Source organism: Protomyctophum parallelum, assembly GCF_964188405.1.
Source record: "Protomyctophum parallelum genome assembly, chromosome: 1".
NCBI lineage: Eukaryota > Metazoa > Chordata > Actinopteri > Myctophiformes > Myctophidae > Protomyctophum > Protomyctophum parallelum.
Window position 1 is genome coordinate 3,849,307 of NC_139697.1, and position 19,110 is coordinate 3,868,416.

Here is a 19,110-nt window from a genome sequence, read left to right on the forward strand (position 1 = left end):
CCAGACTCTTGGGACTTAAATAAATTAAAAGAGGATATAATCATTTATTATGTTGTTGGTTTTCTTCCTATTTATATATGTGATATGTCATGTTATAGTGTAGGCTCTGGTCCTTATCGCCACCAAGACCAATATGTTATTTTTTAATTAGTTTTATTTTTCAATAGATTGAATAGAATACTTACACCCGTCCCTCCAGGCTATGGGACAGAGGCGTTTTTTTTTTTTTTTACATGAACCCTTCCCATATCCCGTCTAACAAGGATCCAGAATGATTGACAGCCCGGAGAGCCAATAGATGCGGAGACAGCCAGTGCGTTGGCCAATCACAAGTTCACAAATCCGTGACTTCGCTCTCTGTGCGCGCGACACAGTCGAGAGCGCTGTTGCCATGTCGGCTCATTATAAGCGAATGTGGGCTCCTTTTTCTGTAAAGTTGCTAGTAAATATTGTGGGGTTGCAGTTTTTGGGGGCTTGTTTGTTTCTAAAGCGTATAGGCCTAGATGTTGCTTATTTGGGCTTGCTTTATTTATGATGTTGTTAGTTTAAACCAGTGGTTCTCAAACATTTTCTCCTCAAGGCCCCCCCCCCCCCCCCCAAATGAATATGCATTTGTCCACAGACCCCCCCCCCCCCCCCCCGATCTGAAAATATCTTGTGCCAGGGATGCCCATATAATACCAGATGTGTGTTATTAAATTGTTTTTAAAAACAATTTCAAAATGTGTCACTTTTTTCCACGATTCTTTCGAAAATAGCTAAAAAATATATATTTTTTTGTATTTATTTAAAAAAATATATTTAATATTCTTTTGAAAATAGCAGATATTGCGTTGACAAATATTGCTTTGGCGCTCATATTAGTCTTTTCTTTAGCACATGCATTCCATACATTCCATACATAGGGCTGGACCACACATGGACATATTTAACATTTCAAGGTACTTTACATTTCAAATTTTTATAGTTATAGATGGCAAGTATAATGTTTTTAGGCATATAAATCTTTAATATTAGCCAGGGATCCATCCTCCTTTCAAAATACCCCCTTTATTAATAATAGTCTCTTCTTTTAGAATTTAGAGCTTGTGTTGTTTCCCTAGACGCCGGTTGCTTATTTCTCTCACACACTCACACGTTCTCTGGCAACCCTGGACCCAGACAGACAGGGCAGCACCTCCACAGTACACACACATTACTGTGTGCGTGTGTGTGTGTGTGTGTGAGAGTGCGTTTCTGTGTACACATTTCTGCTTTTACAAATCTTTCAAACACACAAGACAACAACACAACAGCAGCCCGTGGACTGGTGTGTTTTCACACAGAGAAGCGAGACACCTTTAACGGTAAGGTAACGGTTTTTAAAACGATATACTTTTAGATAGCGTGCTTTAAAGAAAACGACCAGAAAATGTCCATGTTTTGTTGTACTGTAAACCCGACATAAACGGCAGCTACAGGGCGGGTTGGGCTGGAACTTACTTCCTGCTCTGACTCACAACACAAGGCCCAAAGAGAGAGAGAGAGAGGGCTCTCCCAAACGAAACGTAGCCTCTTTCGGAACCATTTGGTTTATTAATACCCTTTTTCTGTACTTTGGGACGTCGGTACCGAGTCTACCGACGTCCCAAAAATACAGAAAAGGCTATAACCAAGGGCAAGGGGGTCCAATAACTGTAGTAGTGTATACCACTACTGTAAACCCCATGTTGTAAAGTAGGCTTATTATTTTACTGTGCCATTTGAACGTTTGTTTGTTTAACTTGTTGTACATAAAGGAATTAATAATGACATTTGACGTTGACAACACAACACAGCTAACAATTGGAGCTTCAATTGGCACGAGGACACGTTTACATTGCCAAAGCAAGTGTCAAAAATATAATAAACAGTTAGTAAACAGTGTCATACTGCTGAAAAATGACATTAAAATAATCATTTTTTATCCCATTCTGACCTGAGATCAGATTCTAAAAAATGTCTTCTACATCCTGACAGTTTTCTGATAAAAAGCTATGTTTCTATGTCAGTCGTTCTTCGATTTTTCCAAAAATAGCAGACCTACAAGCTCATAGCGCGCCACTCGGTGGCGTGCTATGAGCTTGTAGATCTGCTATTTTTCAATAGCTTAAAGCGTAACATAATGCTAATTGCCAAAGCAAGTGTCAAAATATAATAAACAGTTGAAAATGGGGAAAGTATAATTGTATACAGTTGGAGGGGGTACAGTACAGCATTGTGTAAACCAACGTACACGTACAGAGCTTGATACTATAGTAGTGCTTATAGCTATTCTATTCAGATTCACTGTCTGTGGCCATAATAAATAACATTACAGTAGGCTATACGTCCCTATAATATGTACTGTACTATATGTATCCCTCAGGGCTAGCATTCATCAAACTGGACATTTGTAATAAATTCCATTATAGCAGGCAGCACAGTGGAAATAAAGATGACCGCACTCCACTTTCTCAGTCAGCGGGACTAAGCAGTCAGTGTCTGATTGTACAGTACAGTACAGTACAGTACAGTACAGTGTTTTGTTTTATAGACAGATTTTATTGACCCCAGATATACAGACAAGTGTTTGTGTATGCAATAGTACCAGCAGGGGGGCAGTCAGACAGATATTTTGTGAAGCCACTAAGGAAATCGGGATTTCCTGAAAGTTCATATAATGGCCTGTTGTGGCGCTGTCTGTCATTGGACCCAGAAAAACCCATAGCCCCATAGAAGTCCATGTATTTGGGCCCAACTTCACCTAGACTGTATTACCTTAATAAACATGGTCATGAATACTTTCTGCTTCCAGTCACTAGTTTAAAGTCTCATTTCTAATGTCATAATATTCTTTTTGGAAAATTATGGTCCCATTTATAAAATAAATTACCATAAAGTCGCGTATGTTCTGAGGGGCGTGGCTACCGTTACAGTCTATGATCGGGAGTCCCCTCCCACTCGAGTCAAAATAAAAACCAACGGAGAAGAAGGGGGGGGGGGGGGGGGGAAGTCCCGCCTCGTTGTCTGGGCCAGCCAATGGGCCAGCTGGGCCCAAACAGATCTAGAAAGATGGCGACTTACAGTGCAAGGAATTTACTGGCCTCATTTTACGTCCATGTCCATATTTTTTACAGTCTATGAATAGTACACTAAACTACATACAGTGTTGGGGCGACTGTGGCTCAGGAGGTAGAGCAGGTCGTCCATTGGTCGGCGGTTCAAATCCCGGGCTCGCTCCTCCTGTCTACATGTCGAAGTGTCCTTGGGCAAGAAGACTCTGAACCCCCACATTGCTCGGTTGCGGTGGTGGTGGGGACTTGCATGGCTTTCGACCGCATTCGGTGTATGAATGTGTGTGTGTGAAATGAATGGTTGAATGTACTATTAACCCATTCTGACCTGAGATCAGATTCATACGAGGTTTCCACTAGGACACACACTGGTCTGATTAGCCTCGGTACCAGGCTTTCATTTTTGTTGGTGAAAAAATGTAAAGCCTGGAGGAACGCATTGGCCGCTCTGGTCTAAAAGTGGGAGTCAACCCTTCCGGGTGGGCGTCGCTCCAAATGATGTGACGTAGCGCTGCACTAGGGGGGAGAGGAGGGGCCGGGGGTGACGGACAGATCGATGAGATCCAATCAGGGCGTGCGCAAATCTGAGCCGCGACCCGCCCCTCTAGACCAGAAACCTAACACGTTAGCTCAGGCTAGGTCTGATTAACCCATTCTGACCTGAGATCAGATTCTAAAAAAATGTCAGTCGAATGTCAGTCGATTTTTTTCAAAAATAGCAGACCTACAAGCTCGTAGCGCGCCACTCGGTGGCGCGCTATGAGCTTGTAGATCTGCTATTTTTCAATAGCTAAAGCATAACATGATGCTAACGCCAGAATGGGTTCCTGTTCAGAATGGGTTAAATGCACTATGCAAAGCGCCTTGGATAAAGGCGCTATATAAATGGCCCATTTAGTGTTGTGTACTACTAGCCATTGTAGGCTATGTCAGTCTGTGGTACAAATGGTACAGTGTTTTATCTGTGGACAGACAGCTGCGGGTCTTCAGCCAAGGACAGTACCCTAGTTGAGGGAGAGATGAAGCAGGGACCGACCCCCACCCCCACACTACATATATTGTATATAAAACTGTGTTGCCGTTTCAACTTTGTTCACATCCCATCACAGTCAGAACTGCAGCCTCACACCCTCCCCCAATCTTCCGCCCTATAGTCTGAAAAAACCCACCTTTTCAGACTCCACCATGGCCCGTAGCACTAGCCTAGCCCCTTAGATAGCACTTCATATAGACTTAGATAGCATTTTAAACAGACTTATAGCATGATATGTAGACAGCACTAGAATTGCATTTTATGTAGTCATAGCACTTTATAGTACATATGTATAATACATGATATAGATACTCCACTGTTATGTTCTTTAGCTTACGCATGTTTTCACGATAACTACTTGTTATATATTATGTGAAAAATGCCAGCACTCATTATATGTCCTTTTACATGACTTTATTTACCTCTGAGACTGAAAACGTACGCGTTTCGGCCTGTCCGAAACGCGTACGTGGCATTTTTTCTTCATCTCAGCTTATATTTCCGAGCCTTGCACCTTTAACCCATTCTGAACGGGCACCCATTTTGGTGTCAGCATCATGTCGTGCTTTAAGCTATTGAAAAATAGCAGATCTACAAGCTCATAGCGAGCCACCGAGTGGCGCGCTACGAGCTTGTAGGTCTGCTATTTTTTGAAAAATCGAAAGAACGACTGACATTTTTTTAGAATCTGATCTCAGGTCAGAATGGGTTAATAATCAGACCAGTGTGTGTCCAGTAGAAACCTCGTATGAATCTGATCTCAGGTCAGTTTGAACCTGGAGTGCTGCGGGTTGTCTGCTATACGGCAGTACGTACTTCTCTCTCAATATATGTGATGTATTGCCTTGCTTTTTGTTATTGCTTAATGTAAATCGCTCTGAGTCTGGATTAAGAGTGTCTGCTAAAGGCTTAAATTGTAAATTGTTCACAGATTTCATCATAGGTGGCTCTGGAGACTTGTTTGACTGCGCTGTCATTGTGTTGTGCGTTGTGTTGGAGTCATGGTAAATGCGCTTTACAGAGATTGTGCATTACATTCACCCATTCACACACACATTCATACACCGATGGCAGCGGAAACCATGCAAGGCACCAACTAGCACATCGGGAGCAATTAGGGGTTCAGTGTCTTGCTCAAGGACACTTTGACAGTAACTCTGGGGGAGCCCGCGTTCGAACTGGCAACCTTACGGTTACCATCCAGGCACTCTACCGCTGAGCCACCGTCATGTAGGCCATCATGTGTTTTTTCACACATTTATTTACCCAGAATAATCTAGTAGTAAGAGAGAGTGGCCACACTAGCGTTGACTTGACTCCCATTGTTAACAATGGAATGCGGGAAGTGCTCATTCTATCTCAATGGGATAGTTCCAGTCAGAGCCCAAGAGTTTGATCAATCCTCAAGCGCCCACCCGCAGCCCCGCCTCCCCGCACCCCCCCCCCCCCTCACCCCCGCCGCAGCACGGAATGTCCAAGCCAAGGTGAGGACCTTCAGGACTATATTATTATTATGAGAGAGAGAGAGAGAGAGAGATATAGAGAGATACGGAGGGAGAGAGAGAGAGAGGGAGATATAGAGAGATACGGAGGGAGAGAGAGGGAGATAGAGAGAGATCAGTGCGTTTTACCTTTGGGTAGGCTACAGAATTGCGTTGGGGGGGGGGACTGTCGCGGCCGAGCGAAGCGAGGCTGCCGCCGCGGATTTATTTATTTATTTCCCAAATGGTCTAAAATGAGTTATTTTAGCATACTTTTACCAATGAATTAGCCTATGGACAGCCTATTTTGGACGATATGGGTCTTTTCTCGAGTCAGTGTGTAGTCTCACTAGTCTGTGTAGGGTTAGGTCTCTTTGGTGAATTCTTGATCAGTGTTATTATGTCACGACTCAAGAACAACTACCATGAAATTCTGACACACTTTAATGTTGTGGACATCTGGCTAGGTGAAAACAAAAGAGATCAAAGCGTGTCGTCACTCTCTTGCTACATTACTCTGTATTAACCACCACTTAAACCAGCAATACTTGAAAAGGTTGGTCTGTGAAAGTGTTCCTCCCTTGTCATACAAACCCCCTTGCGGATGTGAGCTTGTAGATCTTAATGTTCCCCTCATTAATCATTCAATGTGGTTAATGCAAAACAAGAATGACTCACTCACACTGATAACTGCCAGGTGCTTTGAGGCGTACTTCAGACAGTTCAGAGTATGGGTTTCTTTTTGTGACGTTCAGACTATCATCTGATAGGCATCATGCTATGCTTTAGTTTAAGCTATTGAAAAATAGCAGATCTACAAGCTCATAGCGCGCCACCGAGTGGCGCGATACGAGCTTGTAGGTCTGCTATTTTTAGAAAAATCGAAGAACGACTGACATTTTTAGCTGGAACTATCCCATTCCATTCCATTGTTACAACGCTAGTGTCGCCACTCTCTTACTATCATGCCCCCCCCCCCCCCCTGTAGTAAATCTGAGGACCACCCATGGGTCTTGGTTTTAATATATTATTTTTTTATCCCACGATTTTGTAACCCATTTTTCACCCCTGTGTCAATCATCTAATGTGATCCTGGGCTCTACACACCCTCCACCAACCTAGTCCCCCTGGGGGACAAGGGGAGAGCAACCTAGTCCCCATATATGGGGGACAAGGGGAGACCAACCTAGTCCCCATATATGAGGGACAAGGGGAGACCAACCTAGTCCCCATATATGGGGGACAAGGGGAGACCAACCTAGTCCCCATATATGGGGGACAAGGGGAGACCAACCTAGTCCCCATATATGGGGGACAAGGGGAGAGCAACCTAGTCCCCATATATGGGGGACAAGGGGAGACCAACCTAGTCCCCATATATGGGGGACAAGGGGAGACCAACCTAGTCCCCATATATGGGGGACAAGGGGAGACCAACCTAGTCCCCATATATGGTGGACATGGGGAGACCAACCTAGTCCCCATATATGGGGGACAAGGGGAGACCAACCTAGTCCCCATATATGGGGGACAAGGGGAGACCAACCTAGTCCCCATATATGGGGGACAAGGGGAGAGCAACGGACTTGAACTCATGCTTCCTTCATGCTTGAGTGTCCAAGTTGCTCCTTTACACCTGACAGGGGGGAGTTTCCCTGGTTGGACGTAGCGCGTGGAAGGAACACGTTATTCCAACCAGTTCCTTTCCCTAAAAAAAAAAAAAAACGAATCTTAATTTAATACATTTCATTATTATTTTATTTTTTTTACATTCGGGTATTCATTAGAATGTGGAATGTTCGTTGGCAGCACTAATACATATTACTGAAGAAAACTTAGACACGTGACGTTCAGTAATAATCTAAATAAGAACATTCTAAATTTAGAATGGCGTGTAAAAGAAGAACTTGATACGCACACGTCTGTACATGTATGTACGGACATATTGATGACCCCCTGGTCTGAAGAAATGTACAGTAGGCCTACAAGCAGATCTACAAGCAGATCTACAAGCTCGTAGCGCGCCACCGAGTGGCGCGCTACGAGCTTGTAGGTCCGCTATTTATTTAAACTGTCAGGATTTAGAAGACATTTTTAGAATCTGATCTCAGGTCAAAATGGGTTAAACTAGACTGTTGCGTCTCCCACTTCCCTCTCAAACGAGCATGCAGACTCCACCTCAGTGCCCATGCACTTCCCACCTGTCATGTCTGCCACTGTTTTATGATTATGACGCCTAAAGGGCAAACAAAAAACAACGTAAGTAAGTAAGTAAGTAAATCATTAATCGCAGTTATTTGTGTTACAATTAATCGTCATCTTAACCAAATATTCAGGACGGAAATCCCTTTTGGTGTTCCATTAAGCATTATGTTATACTTTAGCTTATTGAAAAATAGCAGATCTACTAAGAGCCCAGTGTCTCTGATGTCATGGACACTGGGATCACTTCATTCCTGGACTACATGTGTACTCAGTAAGATAGACCTCCCCTATCCACAAGGAGGAGCAGTGCACCAGTAGTATTATGGGAATTGTAGTCCAGGAAGGAAGTGAGACCAGTGTCCATGACATCAGAGACACTGGGCTCACTGCTAAAATCTAGAATATCTAAAACCACATATTACACACATAAAGACCCCCAGGAAAGTGTTCTAAAGCTTCTAAACGTCATTAACATATATGTTTTTGCAAAAAGGGTGAAGTGTCCCTTTAAGCATGCATGATGACCTCACAGTACAGTACAGTACAGTACAGTACCCTGGCATTAAAAAGACTTGTAATTAGACATTACCAAAAAAAAAAACGAGGTAAGAGCGAGGGAACGTTGCAGAGTATAGTAATACTTTAACTGCAAAGCTTGGCTCAGAGTCACTGTCAGGCTGTAGGGACTGGAGTAGCAATCATTTCTGACCTGAGATCAGATTCTAAAGTCCCTGTGTCAGGCTGTAGGGACTGGAGTAGCAATCATTTCTGACCTGAGATCAGATTCTAAAGTCACTGTGTCAGGCTGTAGGGACTGGAGTAGCAATCATTTCTGACTCCTTCCTTAAGCCCATTCTGACCTGAGATCAGATTCTAAAGTCACTGTGTCAGGCTGTAGGGACTGGAGTAGCAATCATTTCTGACTCCTTCCTTAAGCCCATTCTGACCTGAGATCAGATTCTAAAGTCACTGTGTCAGGCTGTAGGGACTGGAGTAGCAATCATTTCTGACTCCGTCCTTTAGCCCATTCTGACCTGAGATCAGATTCTAAAGTCACTGTGTCAGGCTGTAGGGACTGGAGTAGCAATCATTTCTGACTCCTTCCTTTAGCCCATTCTGACCTGAGATCAGATTCTAAAGTCACTGTGTCAGGCTGTAGGGACTGGAGTAGCAATCATTTCTGACTCCTTCCTTTAGCCCATTCTGACCTGAGATCAGATTCTAAAGTCACTGTGTCAGGCTGTAGGGACTGGAGTAGCAATCATTTCTGACTCCGTCCTTTAGCCCATTCTGACCTGAGATCAGATTCTAAAGTCACTGTGTCAGGCTGTAGGGACTGGAGTAGCAATCATTTCTGACTCCTTCCTTTAGCCCATTCTGACCTGAGATCAGATTCTAAAGTCACTGTGTCAGGCTGTAGGGACTGGAGTAGCAATCATTTCTGACTCCTTCTTTTAGCCCATTCTGACCTGAGATCAGATTCTAAAGTCACTGTGTCAGGTTGTAGGGACTGGAGTAGCAATCATTTCTGACTCCTTCCTTTTAGCCCATTCTGACCTGAGATCAGATTCATACGAGGTTTCCACTGGACACACACTGGTCTGATTAACCCTTTCTGACCTGAGATCAGATTCTAAAAATGTCAGTCGTTCTTCGATTTTTCAAAAAATAGCAGACCTACAAGACCTACCTTTTCAATAGCTAAAGCATAACATGATGCCAACACCAAAATGGTTGCCCGGTCAGAATGGGTTAAGCCCATTCTGACCTGAGATCAGATTAAAAAAAAATGTTCTTCTACATCCTGACAGTTTTCTGATAAAAAGCTATGTTTCTAATGTCAGTCGTTCTTCGATTCTTCAAAAATAGCAGACCTACAAGCTCATAGCGCGCCACCGAGTGGCGCGCTATGAGCTTGTAGGTCTGCTATTTTTGAAGAATCGAAGAAAAACGACTGTCATTTTTAGAATCTGATCTCAGGTCAGAATGGGTTAATCAGACCAGTGTGTGTCCAGTGGAAACCTCGTATGAATCTGATCTCAGGTCAGAATGGGTTCATCAGACCAGTGTGTGTCCAGTGGAAACCTCGTATGAATCTGATCTCAGGTCAGAATGGGTTAATCAGACCAGTGTGTGTCCAGTGGAAACCTCGTATGAATCTGATCTCAGGTCAGAATGGGTTAATCAGACCAGTGTGTGTCCAGTGGTGGAAACCTCGTATGAATCTGATCTCAGGTCAGAATGGGTTAACTTACTTCTGGCATAGCACAGGTGTTCTCAACGTTTTGGAACGACCCCCGGAAATGCTTTGGCCATGTCTCGAGACCCTCGGATGTATGTATATATATTGTTTTAGAATCTGGGGAGCCCAGGACATCATTTCGGGGGCTCATAGTAGCAGATGAAGAATGCCTCTAGAGGCCCAGGCCGTAGCGTAACGGTCTGGGCACCGGACTGGTAATCCAGTCGCAGTGTGCCACGGGTTCGACTCCCGGACCCGACACGGCCTTTACTGCATGTCATCCCCCCATCTCTCAGCGTTTCCTGTCAGCCTACTTTCTATCCCTTAAAAAATCAATAAAGGCGTAAGCCGCAAAAAAATATCTTAAAAAAAAAAAAAAAATGCCTCTAGACTGTTACTGTACTTAAAATGTACGTTTAAAAAAAAAAACATGAAGTTGGAGATGAGTCGAGAGTGAATCATGTGTTGAATGGAAACAAGCCTTTAGTTTTGCTTCTGCTTCTGCTTCTGCTGTCTGCGTGTGTGTGTGTGACTGTGTGTGTGTGTGTCTGTGTGTGTGTACGTCACATGAACATTTCTGTCAGTCAGTCCATTTGTACAGTCAGTCAGTCAGTTAACCACGTTACACCTTGGTGTCCTTGCTTGTCATATCATCATACTTAGGCATAAGTCTTACCGGTAAATTATTAAATAACAAAAAATAGCTGATGTACAGTACAAGCACACGCGTCGTAGAGATGTGTAGCTTGTACAGCAGAGCAGTGGCACACCCATCGTATGACAATTATGTACAGTACCAAACAGGGCTTACAGTATGTTGGTGGTTTAAAACCCATTTAGACCCGAGGTCGATTCTACAAAAAAATCCATGTCTTCTAAGTTCTTCTAGTTTTCTGAAAAAACGTATCGGTGGTGCTCAAGCAAGGACCACCCAGAATTATCTGTATTTGTACGCGGTGGACCCCCATCTGAAAATAGAAAAGTTGTTCCAGGAGACGAGACCCCCCCCCCGCCCCAGAAGCAAAGATATGAGTTCAAATTAAAAACGTTTGCTCTGTAGTATTCTGTACGAATATATATTCAAAGATTTCACATCACAGATTGGTCACATCTCATCTCATGGAAGAAACACCATCATTGGACCATATCTTGTTCTCGTGGTGTGGCCGTTTACCTTTTTTGTAAGCTTTTAACCTATTCTGAACGGGAACGGCATCATGTTATGCTTTAGCTATTTAAAAATAGCAGATCTACAAGCTCGTAGCGCGCCACCGAGTGGCGCGCTACGAGCTTGTAGGTCTGCTATTTTTGAAAAATCGAAGAACGACTGACATTTTTTAGAATCTGATCTCAGGTCAGAATGGGTTAATCAGACCAGTGTGTGTGTCCAGTGGAAACCTCGTATGAATCTGATCTCAGGTCAGAATGGGTTATTATCATTCTATTCCCATACTCTCCCATGTTTCGTCGTCGTTATGTTTCTATTCATGCTGGAAGTCATGGCTGCCAGTTCCCACCTGATGTTGCGACGACCACAGACCGCGCTGAATAACCGCTAGTTTGCACAACGTCTTCAGACTAGGACTCAAGTCAAAGACGTACAGGTCATCAGGCCTGCTGTCTCCTCCCCCAAGGAGGATGACGCGATCTCCCATCATGCAACAGCACATCCTACACTGCGTTGAGATCAACGCATTGGGGCGGGAACCCCTTTTGGTGTTAGCATTATGCTATGCTTTAGCTATTGAAAAATAGCAGATCTACAAGCTCATAGCACGCCACCGAGTGACGCGCTACGAGCTTGTAGATCTGCTATTTTAGAAAAATCAAAGAACGACTGACATAGTAAACATAGCTTTTTCAGAAAACTGTCAGGATGTAGAAGAACATTTTTAGAATCTGATCTCAGGTCAGAATGGGCTAACGACCCCCAGGTTGAGATTGAGAACCCCTGAACTACAGTACAGCATACTAACCATGGTTCTGTTCCCTTAGGGCCCGGTCCAGTCCAGTCTGCACCATGCCTCTGGTGACCAGGAACCCGTACTAACCATGGTTCTGTTCCCTTAGGGCCCGGTCCAGTCCAGTCTCCACCATGCCTCTGGTGACCAGGAACCCGTACTAACCATGGTTCTGTTCCCTTAGGGCCCGGTCCAGTCCAGTCTCCACCATGCCTCTGGTGACCAGGAACCTGTACTAACCATGGTTCTGTTCCCTTAGGGCCCGGTCCAGTCCAGTCTCCACCATGCCTCTGGTGAACCCGTACTAACCATGGTTCTGTTCCCTTAGGGCCCGGTCCGGTCCAGTCTCCACCATGCCTCTGGTGACCAGGAACATCGAGCCTCGTCATGTCTGCCGTCAGACCATCCCCACGGCCGTGCGCAGCGAGCTGGAGTGTGTCACCAACATCAGCCTGGCCAACATCATCCGCCAGCTGGGCAGCCTGAGTGAGTCTCTGTGGCGGGGTGTGTGTGTGAGTGTGTGCGTGTGTGTACGTGTGTGTGTGTGTGTGTGTGCACGTGCGTCTGCGTTTAGTGCGTTACGTGCATCAGTGTTGATTTTGACAGCACATTGTGATTGTGGTTTAGTCACTATTTAGTTTGAGTCATTTTAAATGTTTAGAGGGACACCTCTTCACGCTTTTTGCAAAACGAATATATGTTAATGATGTTCAGACGATTTAGAACACTTTCCTGGGGGTCTTTATGTGTGTAATATGTGGTTTTAGATATTTTTTGATTTTAGGAGGGCTGTCTTACTGAGACAACATGTAGTCCAGGAAGGAAGTGAGCCCAGTGTCCATTGCGAAGATCTAAAATATCTAAAACCACATATTACACACATAAAGACCCCTAGGAAAGTCTAAATCTTTTAAACGTCATTAACATATTTTTTTGTACAAAGGGTGAAGTTTCCCTTTAAAGGACCGCTGACACGCCCCGAAATTAATATGGGTGGTACAGCACATCACGTGGTCTGACTGAACACAGTTTGAAACTGTTTGAAACAGGGCTACGGCGCGCCGCGCTATAGCAACAAGTGGCTGCTAGCTCAGGCTAGCGTTTTTGACGGTACATTTAGGTCATATTTGCTATAAATGTAACAATGACAATGACATTTAGTTGACGTATTGACGTGTTTTAGGGTAAACTGTTGCATAATCGTAATTTGGCGTGACGAGTTCCATGCTCTCCGTCTCCCCCCGCTAGACAGGCAGTGGTAACCTGTGAAGCTCCGTGCTGCGGAGCCCTGTTCAGCACTTAGCCGTGTTTGAGGCCATGTCAGCGGGGGGAGACGGAGAGCATGGAACTCGTCACGCGAAATTGCGATTATGCAACAGTTTACCCTAAAACTTACACGTCAACTCAATGTCATTGTAGCGAGGATTTTCGAGCGAAAACATTTCTTTTTCCAATTGCATAAAATAGTAGCATAAGTTGCTATGCTACTACGGCCACCAAGCCCGGCGAGCCCGCATAGAAGTCGATGGAGAAAGCTTGTCACACTCTGACGTCAGAATCATGATAGCATTGTTTGATATCCGTTCTTATCTCCCGAGGGGCGTGTCAGCGGGCCTTTAAGTGTTAGTCTCGTCTACTAAATCAACAGTTGATTTTGTCGATTTTGTCGGGCCTTGATGGCGTTGTAAATAATGCCTGATTTCACACTTTATTGCATGCTGAAAACGTTTTTGCTCGCCCATAGGTAAGTATGCGGAGGACGTGTTCGGCGAGCTGTTCGTCCAGGCCGGGGCGTTCGCCATCCGAGTGAACACTCTGGGAGAGAGAGTGGACCGTCTACAGGTCAAAGTCACCAAGCTGGACCCCAAAGAGGAGGAAGGTGAGACCACCCATTCTGACCTGAGATCAGATTCATACGAGGTTTACACTAGGACACACACTGGTCTGATTAACCCATTCTGACCTGAGATCAGATTCTAAAAATGTCAGTCGTTCTTCGATTATTTTCAAAAATAGCAGACCTACAAGCTCGTAGCGCGCCACTCGGTGGCGCGCTACGAGCTTGTAGATCTGCTATTTTTCAATAGCTAAAGCATAACATGATGCTAACACCAAAACGGGTTCCCGTTCAGAATGGGTTAACACAATCTGTGCCAGGAACGTCATATACGTCTCTATACTGCCTCCCCCTGGCCAGCCGGGGCGCCTGATGGAGGGGAAAGAAACTGGTTGGAATAACGTGTTCCTTCCACGCGCTACGTCCAACCAGGGAAACTCCCCCCTGTCAGGTGTAAAGGAGCAACTTGGACACTCAGGCATGAAGGAAGCATGAGTTCAAGTCCGTTGCTCTCCCCTTGTCCCCCATATATGGGGACTAGGTTGGTCTCCCCTTGTCCCCCATATATGGGGACTAGGTTGGTCTCCCCTTGTCCCCCATATATGGGGACTAGGTTGCTCTCCCCTTGTCCCCCATATATGGGGACTAGGTTGGTCTCCCCTTGTCCCCCATATATGGGGACTAGGTTGGTGGAGGGTGTGTAGAGCCCAGGATCACATTAGATGATTGACACAGGGGTGAAAAATGGGTTACAGAATCGTGGGATAAAAAATATCGGGTTGCGTTTTAAGCAGCATACCCTATCTGTGAGATATTTATAATTTATAATTCATAATTTATTTAAGCAGCATACCCTATCTGTGAGATTATTATAATTTATTTAAGCAGCATACCCTATCTGTGAGATTATTATAATTTATAATTTATTTAAGCAGCATACCCTATCTGTGAGATTATTATAATTTATTTAAGCAGCATACCCTATCTGTGAGATTATTATAATTTATAATTTATTTAAGCAGCATACCCTATCTGTGAGATTATTATAATTTATAATTTATTTAAGCAGCATACCCTATCTGTGAGATTATTATAATTTATTTAAGCAGCATACCCTATCTGTGAGATTATTATAATTTATAATTTATTTAAGCAGCATACCCTATCTGTGAGATTATTATAATTTATAATTTATTTAAGCAGCATACCCTATCTGTGAGATTATTATAATTTAAAAGTCGTCCTATTTTTTCCTAAAAGTCGTCCTATTTTTCCTAAAAAGTCGTCCTATTTTTCCTAAAAGTCGTCTTATTTTTTCTGACTTGATGTCAGTCATGTCAGGTTTTCAGGCCTTGATGTAATGGCAGATATTACATTTTGGTTGTCATTAGACTTGACTGACAGAAAACTGTCAGGATTAAGAAGGCATTTTGTAGAATCGTCCTCAAATCTCCATCCATCCATCTTCAACCGCTTATCCGTAGTCGGGCCGCAGGGGCAACAGCTCCACCAGAGAGCTCCAGACTTCCCTCTCCAGAGCAACATTAGTGACTTCCTCCTGGGGGATTCCGAGACATTCCAAGGCCAGTGAGTGATTCCTCCAACTGCGCCTTGGTCTGCCCCGGGGTCTCCTCCCAGTGGGACGTGATCCTTGGTCTGCCCCGGGGTCTTCTCCCAGTGGGACGTGATCCTTGGTCTGCCCCGGGGTCTCCTCCCAGTGGGATGTGGTCCTTGGTCTGCCCCGGGGTCTCCTCCCAGTGGGACGTGGTCCTTGGTCTGCCCCGGGGTCTCCTCCCAGTGGGACGTGGTCCTTGGTCTGCCCCGGGGTCTCCTCCCAGTGGGACGTGATCCTTGGTCTGCCCCGGGGTCTCCTCCCAGTGGGACGTGATCCTTGGTCTGCCCCGGGGGTCTCCTCCCAGTGGGACGTGGTCCTTGGTCTGCCCCGGGGTTCTCCTCCCAGTGGGACGTGATCCTTGGTCTGCCCCGGGGTCTCCTCTCAGTGGGACGTGATCCTTGGTCTGCCCCGGGGGTCTCCTCCCAGTGGGACGTGATCCTTGGTCTGCCCCGGGGTTCTCCTCTCAGTGGGACGTGATCCTTGGTCTGCCCCGGGGTCTCCTCCCAGTGGGACGTGGTCCTTGGTCTGCCCCGGGGTCTCCTCCCAGTGGGACGTGGTCCTTGGTCTGCCCCGGGGTCTCCTCCCAGTGGGACGTGATCCTTGGTCTGCCCCTCGTGTGACTGAACTTCTCACCCTATCTCTATAAGGAAGATGCCAGCCACCCGTCCTCAAATCTAAATGGGTTAATTCATGGCCCTCTCTCTCTCTCTCTCTTCTCTGTTGTCTCTCTCTCAGTGTCCTTGCAGGCCATCACCACCCGTAAGGCGTTCCGCAGTAATCTGACCCAGGACCAGCAGCTGTTCAAGAGGCCCTCTCTGCCCATGCCCCTCCAGGACACCTACGTGACCTGTGACCCTCCTCCGCCTCTCAACAACCTCAGCCAGTACAGGTACGTGACCTTTGACCTGTGACCCTCCTCCGCCTCTCAACAACCTCCTGTACAGGTACAGGAAAACGCACGCGCCGCGTTGTACGGTTTTTAGGTTTATTTATTTAGCATGTAGTACAAAAAATAGACAATAACATATCAAAGAAACATTAAAAAAAAAAAAAAAAAAAAAAAATGGTGCATTTATATTGCGCCTTTATCCAAGGCGCTTTACATAGATTGTGCATTACATTCACCCATTCACACACACATTCATACACCGATTGCGGCGGAAGCCATGCAAGGCACCAACCAGCACATCAGGAGCAATTGGGGGTTCAGTGTCTTGCTCAAGGACACTTCGACATGTAGACAGGAGGAGCCGGGATTCGAACCGCCGACCCATGGATCATTGGACGACCTGCTCTACCTCTTGAGCCACAGTTGCCCCATAAATACAATGCAAGGAAGGGAAGAAGCCAGCTGGCTTATTTGGAATCCTTTCCTGTAGGAAGAGGTCATTGGTTTAAAAAGATTAAAAGTTCATAAAGAAACAGTACAAAAGTCTACGAGTTGGCAAAGGGGGGGGGGGGGGCAGCTGTGCAGTAAAGAAATAAACAATACAACAACAAACACACAAAAGCAAATATATAACGCATCAAAGTAAAAACATGTAATCTACAGAGAGGAAGAAATAAGATATTTCTTTAGATGTTTTTTTTAATATTGGCTAAGGATAATGAGGATTTAAGTGAAGCATCTACCATATAGGGAGTTCCATAGATGAGGGCCTCTAAATGTGATGACAGATTGATGTTTGGAAGTGCGACAATAGGGTCATTCAAAATGATCTCTTTGCCTCGTGGGGTAGGAGTGAATGTCAGAAGCAACACGGAAACATTGAGGATTGCACGACAGGCGCTCCTATAGGCCGTGGAGCGACGCGATCCGTTTTCATATCGATCCACTTCGTCTTTTGGACAATACTTTGTCTCTGGGGCGCTGGCTGGGCGTTACTAATAGAAAGGACAAAGAACATCGTCCTGGGCGATGGGGTGTTAAATGTGTGTGTGTGTGTGTGTGACCTCAGGGACGATGGGAAGGAGGCTCTGAAGTTCTACACTGACCCGTCGTACTTCTTTGAACTCTGGAAGGAGAAGATGCTGCAGGACACCAAGGACATTATGAAGGAGAGACGCAAGCACAGGGTAATGCACACACACACACACACACACACACACACACACACCAAGGACATTATGAAGGAGAGACGCAAGCACAGGGTAACGCACACACACACACACACACACACACCAAGGACATCATGAAGGAGAGACGCAAGCACAGGGTAATGCACGCACACACACACACACGCACACACACACCAAGGACATTATGAAGGAGAGACGCAAGCACAGGGTAATGCACACACGCACACACACGCACACACACACACACACACACACACACACACACACACACACACACACACACACACACACACACCAAGGACATTATGAAGGAGAGACGCAAGCACAGGGTAATGCACACACACACACACACTAGGGCATTAACCAAACGTGATTTTCGATAGTCGACTCGACTACCATCAAAATCGATTTATAGCCGATTAGTCGGCGGTAAAATATGATATTCTTTCCATCCAATCAAGCATTAAAACATCGTGTTCTGAAACGGCCAGCGAGTGAAGGATTAACTGCAAAACAGAGCCGGTGAATGCAGGCCGAGTGGTGACACACTTTGATCTCACCGCAAAGCGGGGACCTATGGGCTATAGTTCCAAACACTGGAACTATCCCATTGAGACAAAGCGCGTACTACCGATGGGCTATAGTTCCAAACACTGGAACTATCCCATTGAGACAAAGCGCGTACTACCGATGGGCTATAGTTCCAAACACTGGAACTATCCCATTGAGACAAAGCGCGTACTACCGATGGGCTATAGTTCCAAACACTGGAACTATCCCATTGAGACAAAGCGCGTACTACCGATGGGCTATAGTTCCAAACATTGGAACTATCCCATTGAGACAAAGCGGGTACCTATGGGCTATAGTTCCAAACATTGGAACTATCCCATTGAGACAAAGCAGGTACCTATGGGCTATAGTTCCAAACACTGGAACTATCCCATTGAGACAAAGCGGGTACCTATGGGGGATAGTTCCAAACATTGGAACTATCCCATTGAGACAAAGCGGGTACCTATGGGGGATAGTTCCAAACACTGGAACTATCCCATTGAGACAAAGCGGGTACCTATGGGCTATAGTTCCAAACACTGGAACTATCCCATTGAGACAAAGCGGGGTGCCTATGGGCTATAGTTCCAAACATTGGAACTATCCCATTGAGATAGAATGAGCACTTCCGCATTCCATTGTTACAGTGGGAGTCAACGCTAGTGTCGCCACTCTCTCTCTTACTAGATTACGCTGAATGCCGCTCTGATTGGCCCGAAATTAGCTCAGCTGTTTCAAATCAACAACAGTCCACAATGACTCACGGATGGACGCGTTGTGAGCTTGTAGATCTGCTATTTTTTGATGCGCAAGACCGTTCTACGGAGCAGCATAGCATGTTTCGTTGTTCACAATGTTTGTTCAGTTGGAGCGGGGAGGAGGAGGAGGACTGAACGATGCGATGTTTTTCATACAACCCTAAAATGTTCAACAACAAGTTACAAGTTGTAACTTGTTGTTGAACATTTTAGGGTTGGTTTTTAGAAGGAGCTACAAGCTAGGAGGTTATGATTACGTACTAGGTTTGC

At 45.2% G+C, this 19,110-nt stretch overlaps 1 protein-coding gene across 1 annotated transcript in view; it reads left to right on the top strand.

The window, feature by feature from the left end:
- The first annotated feature begins 1,211 nt into the window (after nt 1-1,211).
- Nucleotides 1,212-19,110, top strand: part of wasf2 (WASP family member 2) — a 32,689-nt gene continuing 14,790 nt past the window's right edge. The window contains 5 exon segments of the mRNA XM_083782578.1: nt 1,212-1,346; nt 12,325-12,482; nt 13,741-13,875; nt 16,184-16,337; nt 17,407-17,524. Of these exon segments, the coding sequence (XP_083638704.1) occupies nt 12,350-12,482; nt 13,741-13,875; nt 16,184-16,337; nt 17,407-17,524 (540 nt within the window). The 5' untranslated portion in view covers nt 1,212-1,346; nt 12,325-12,349.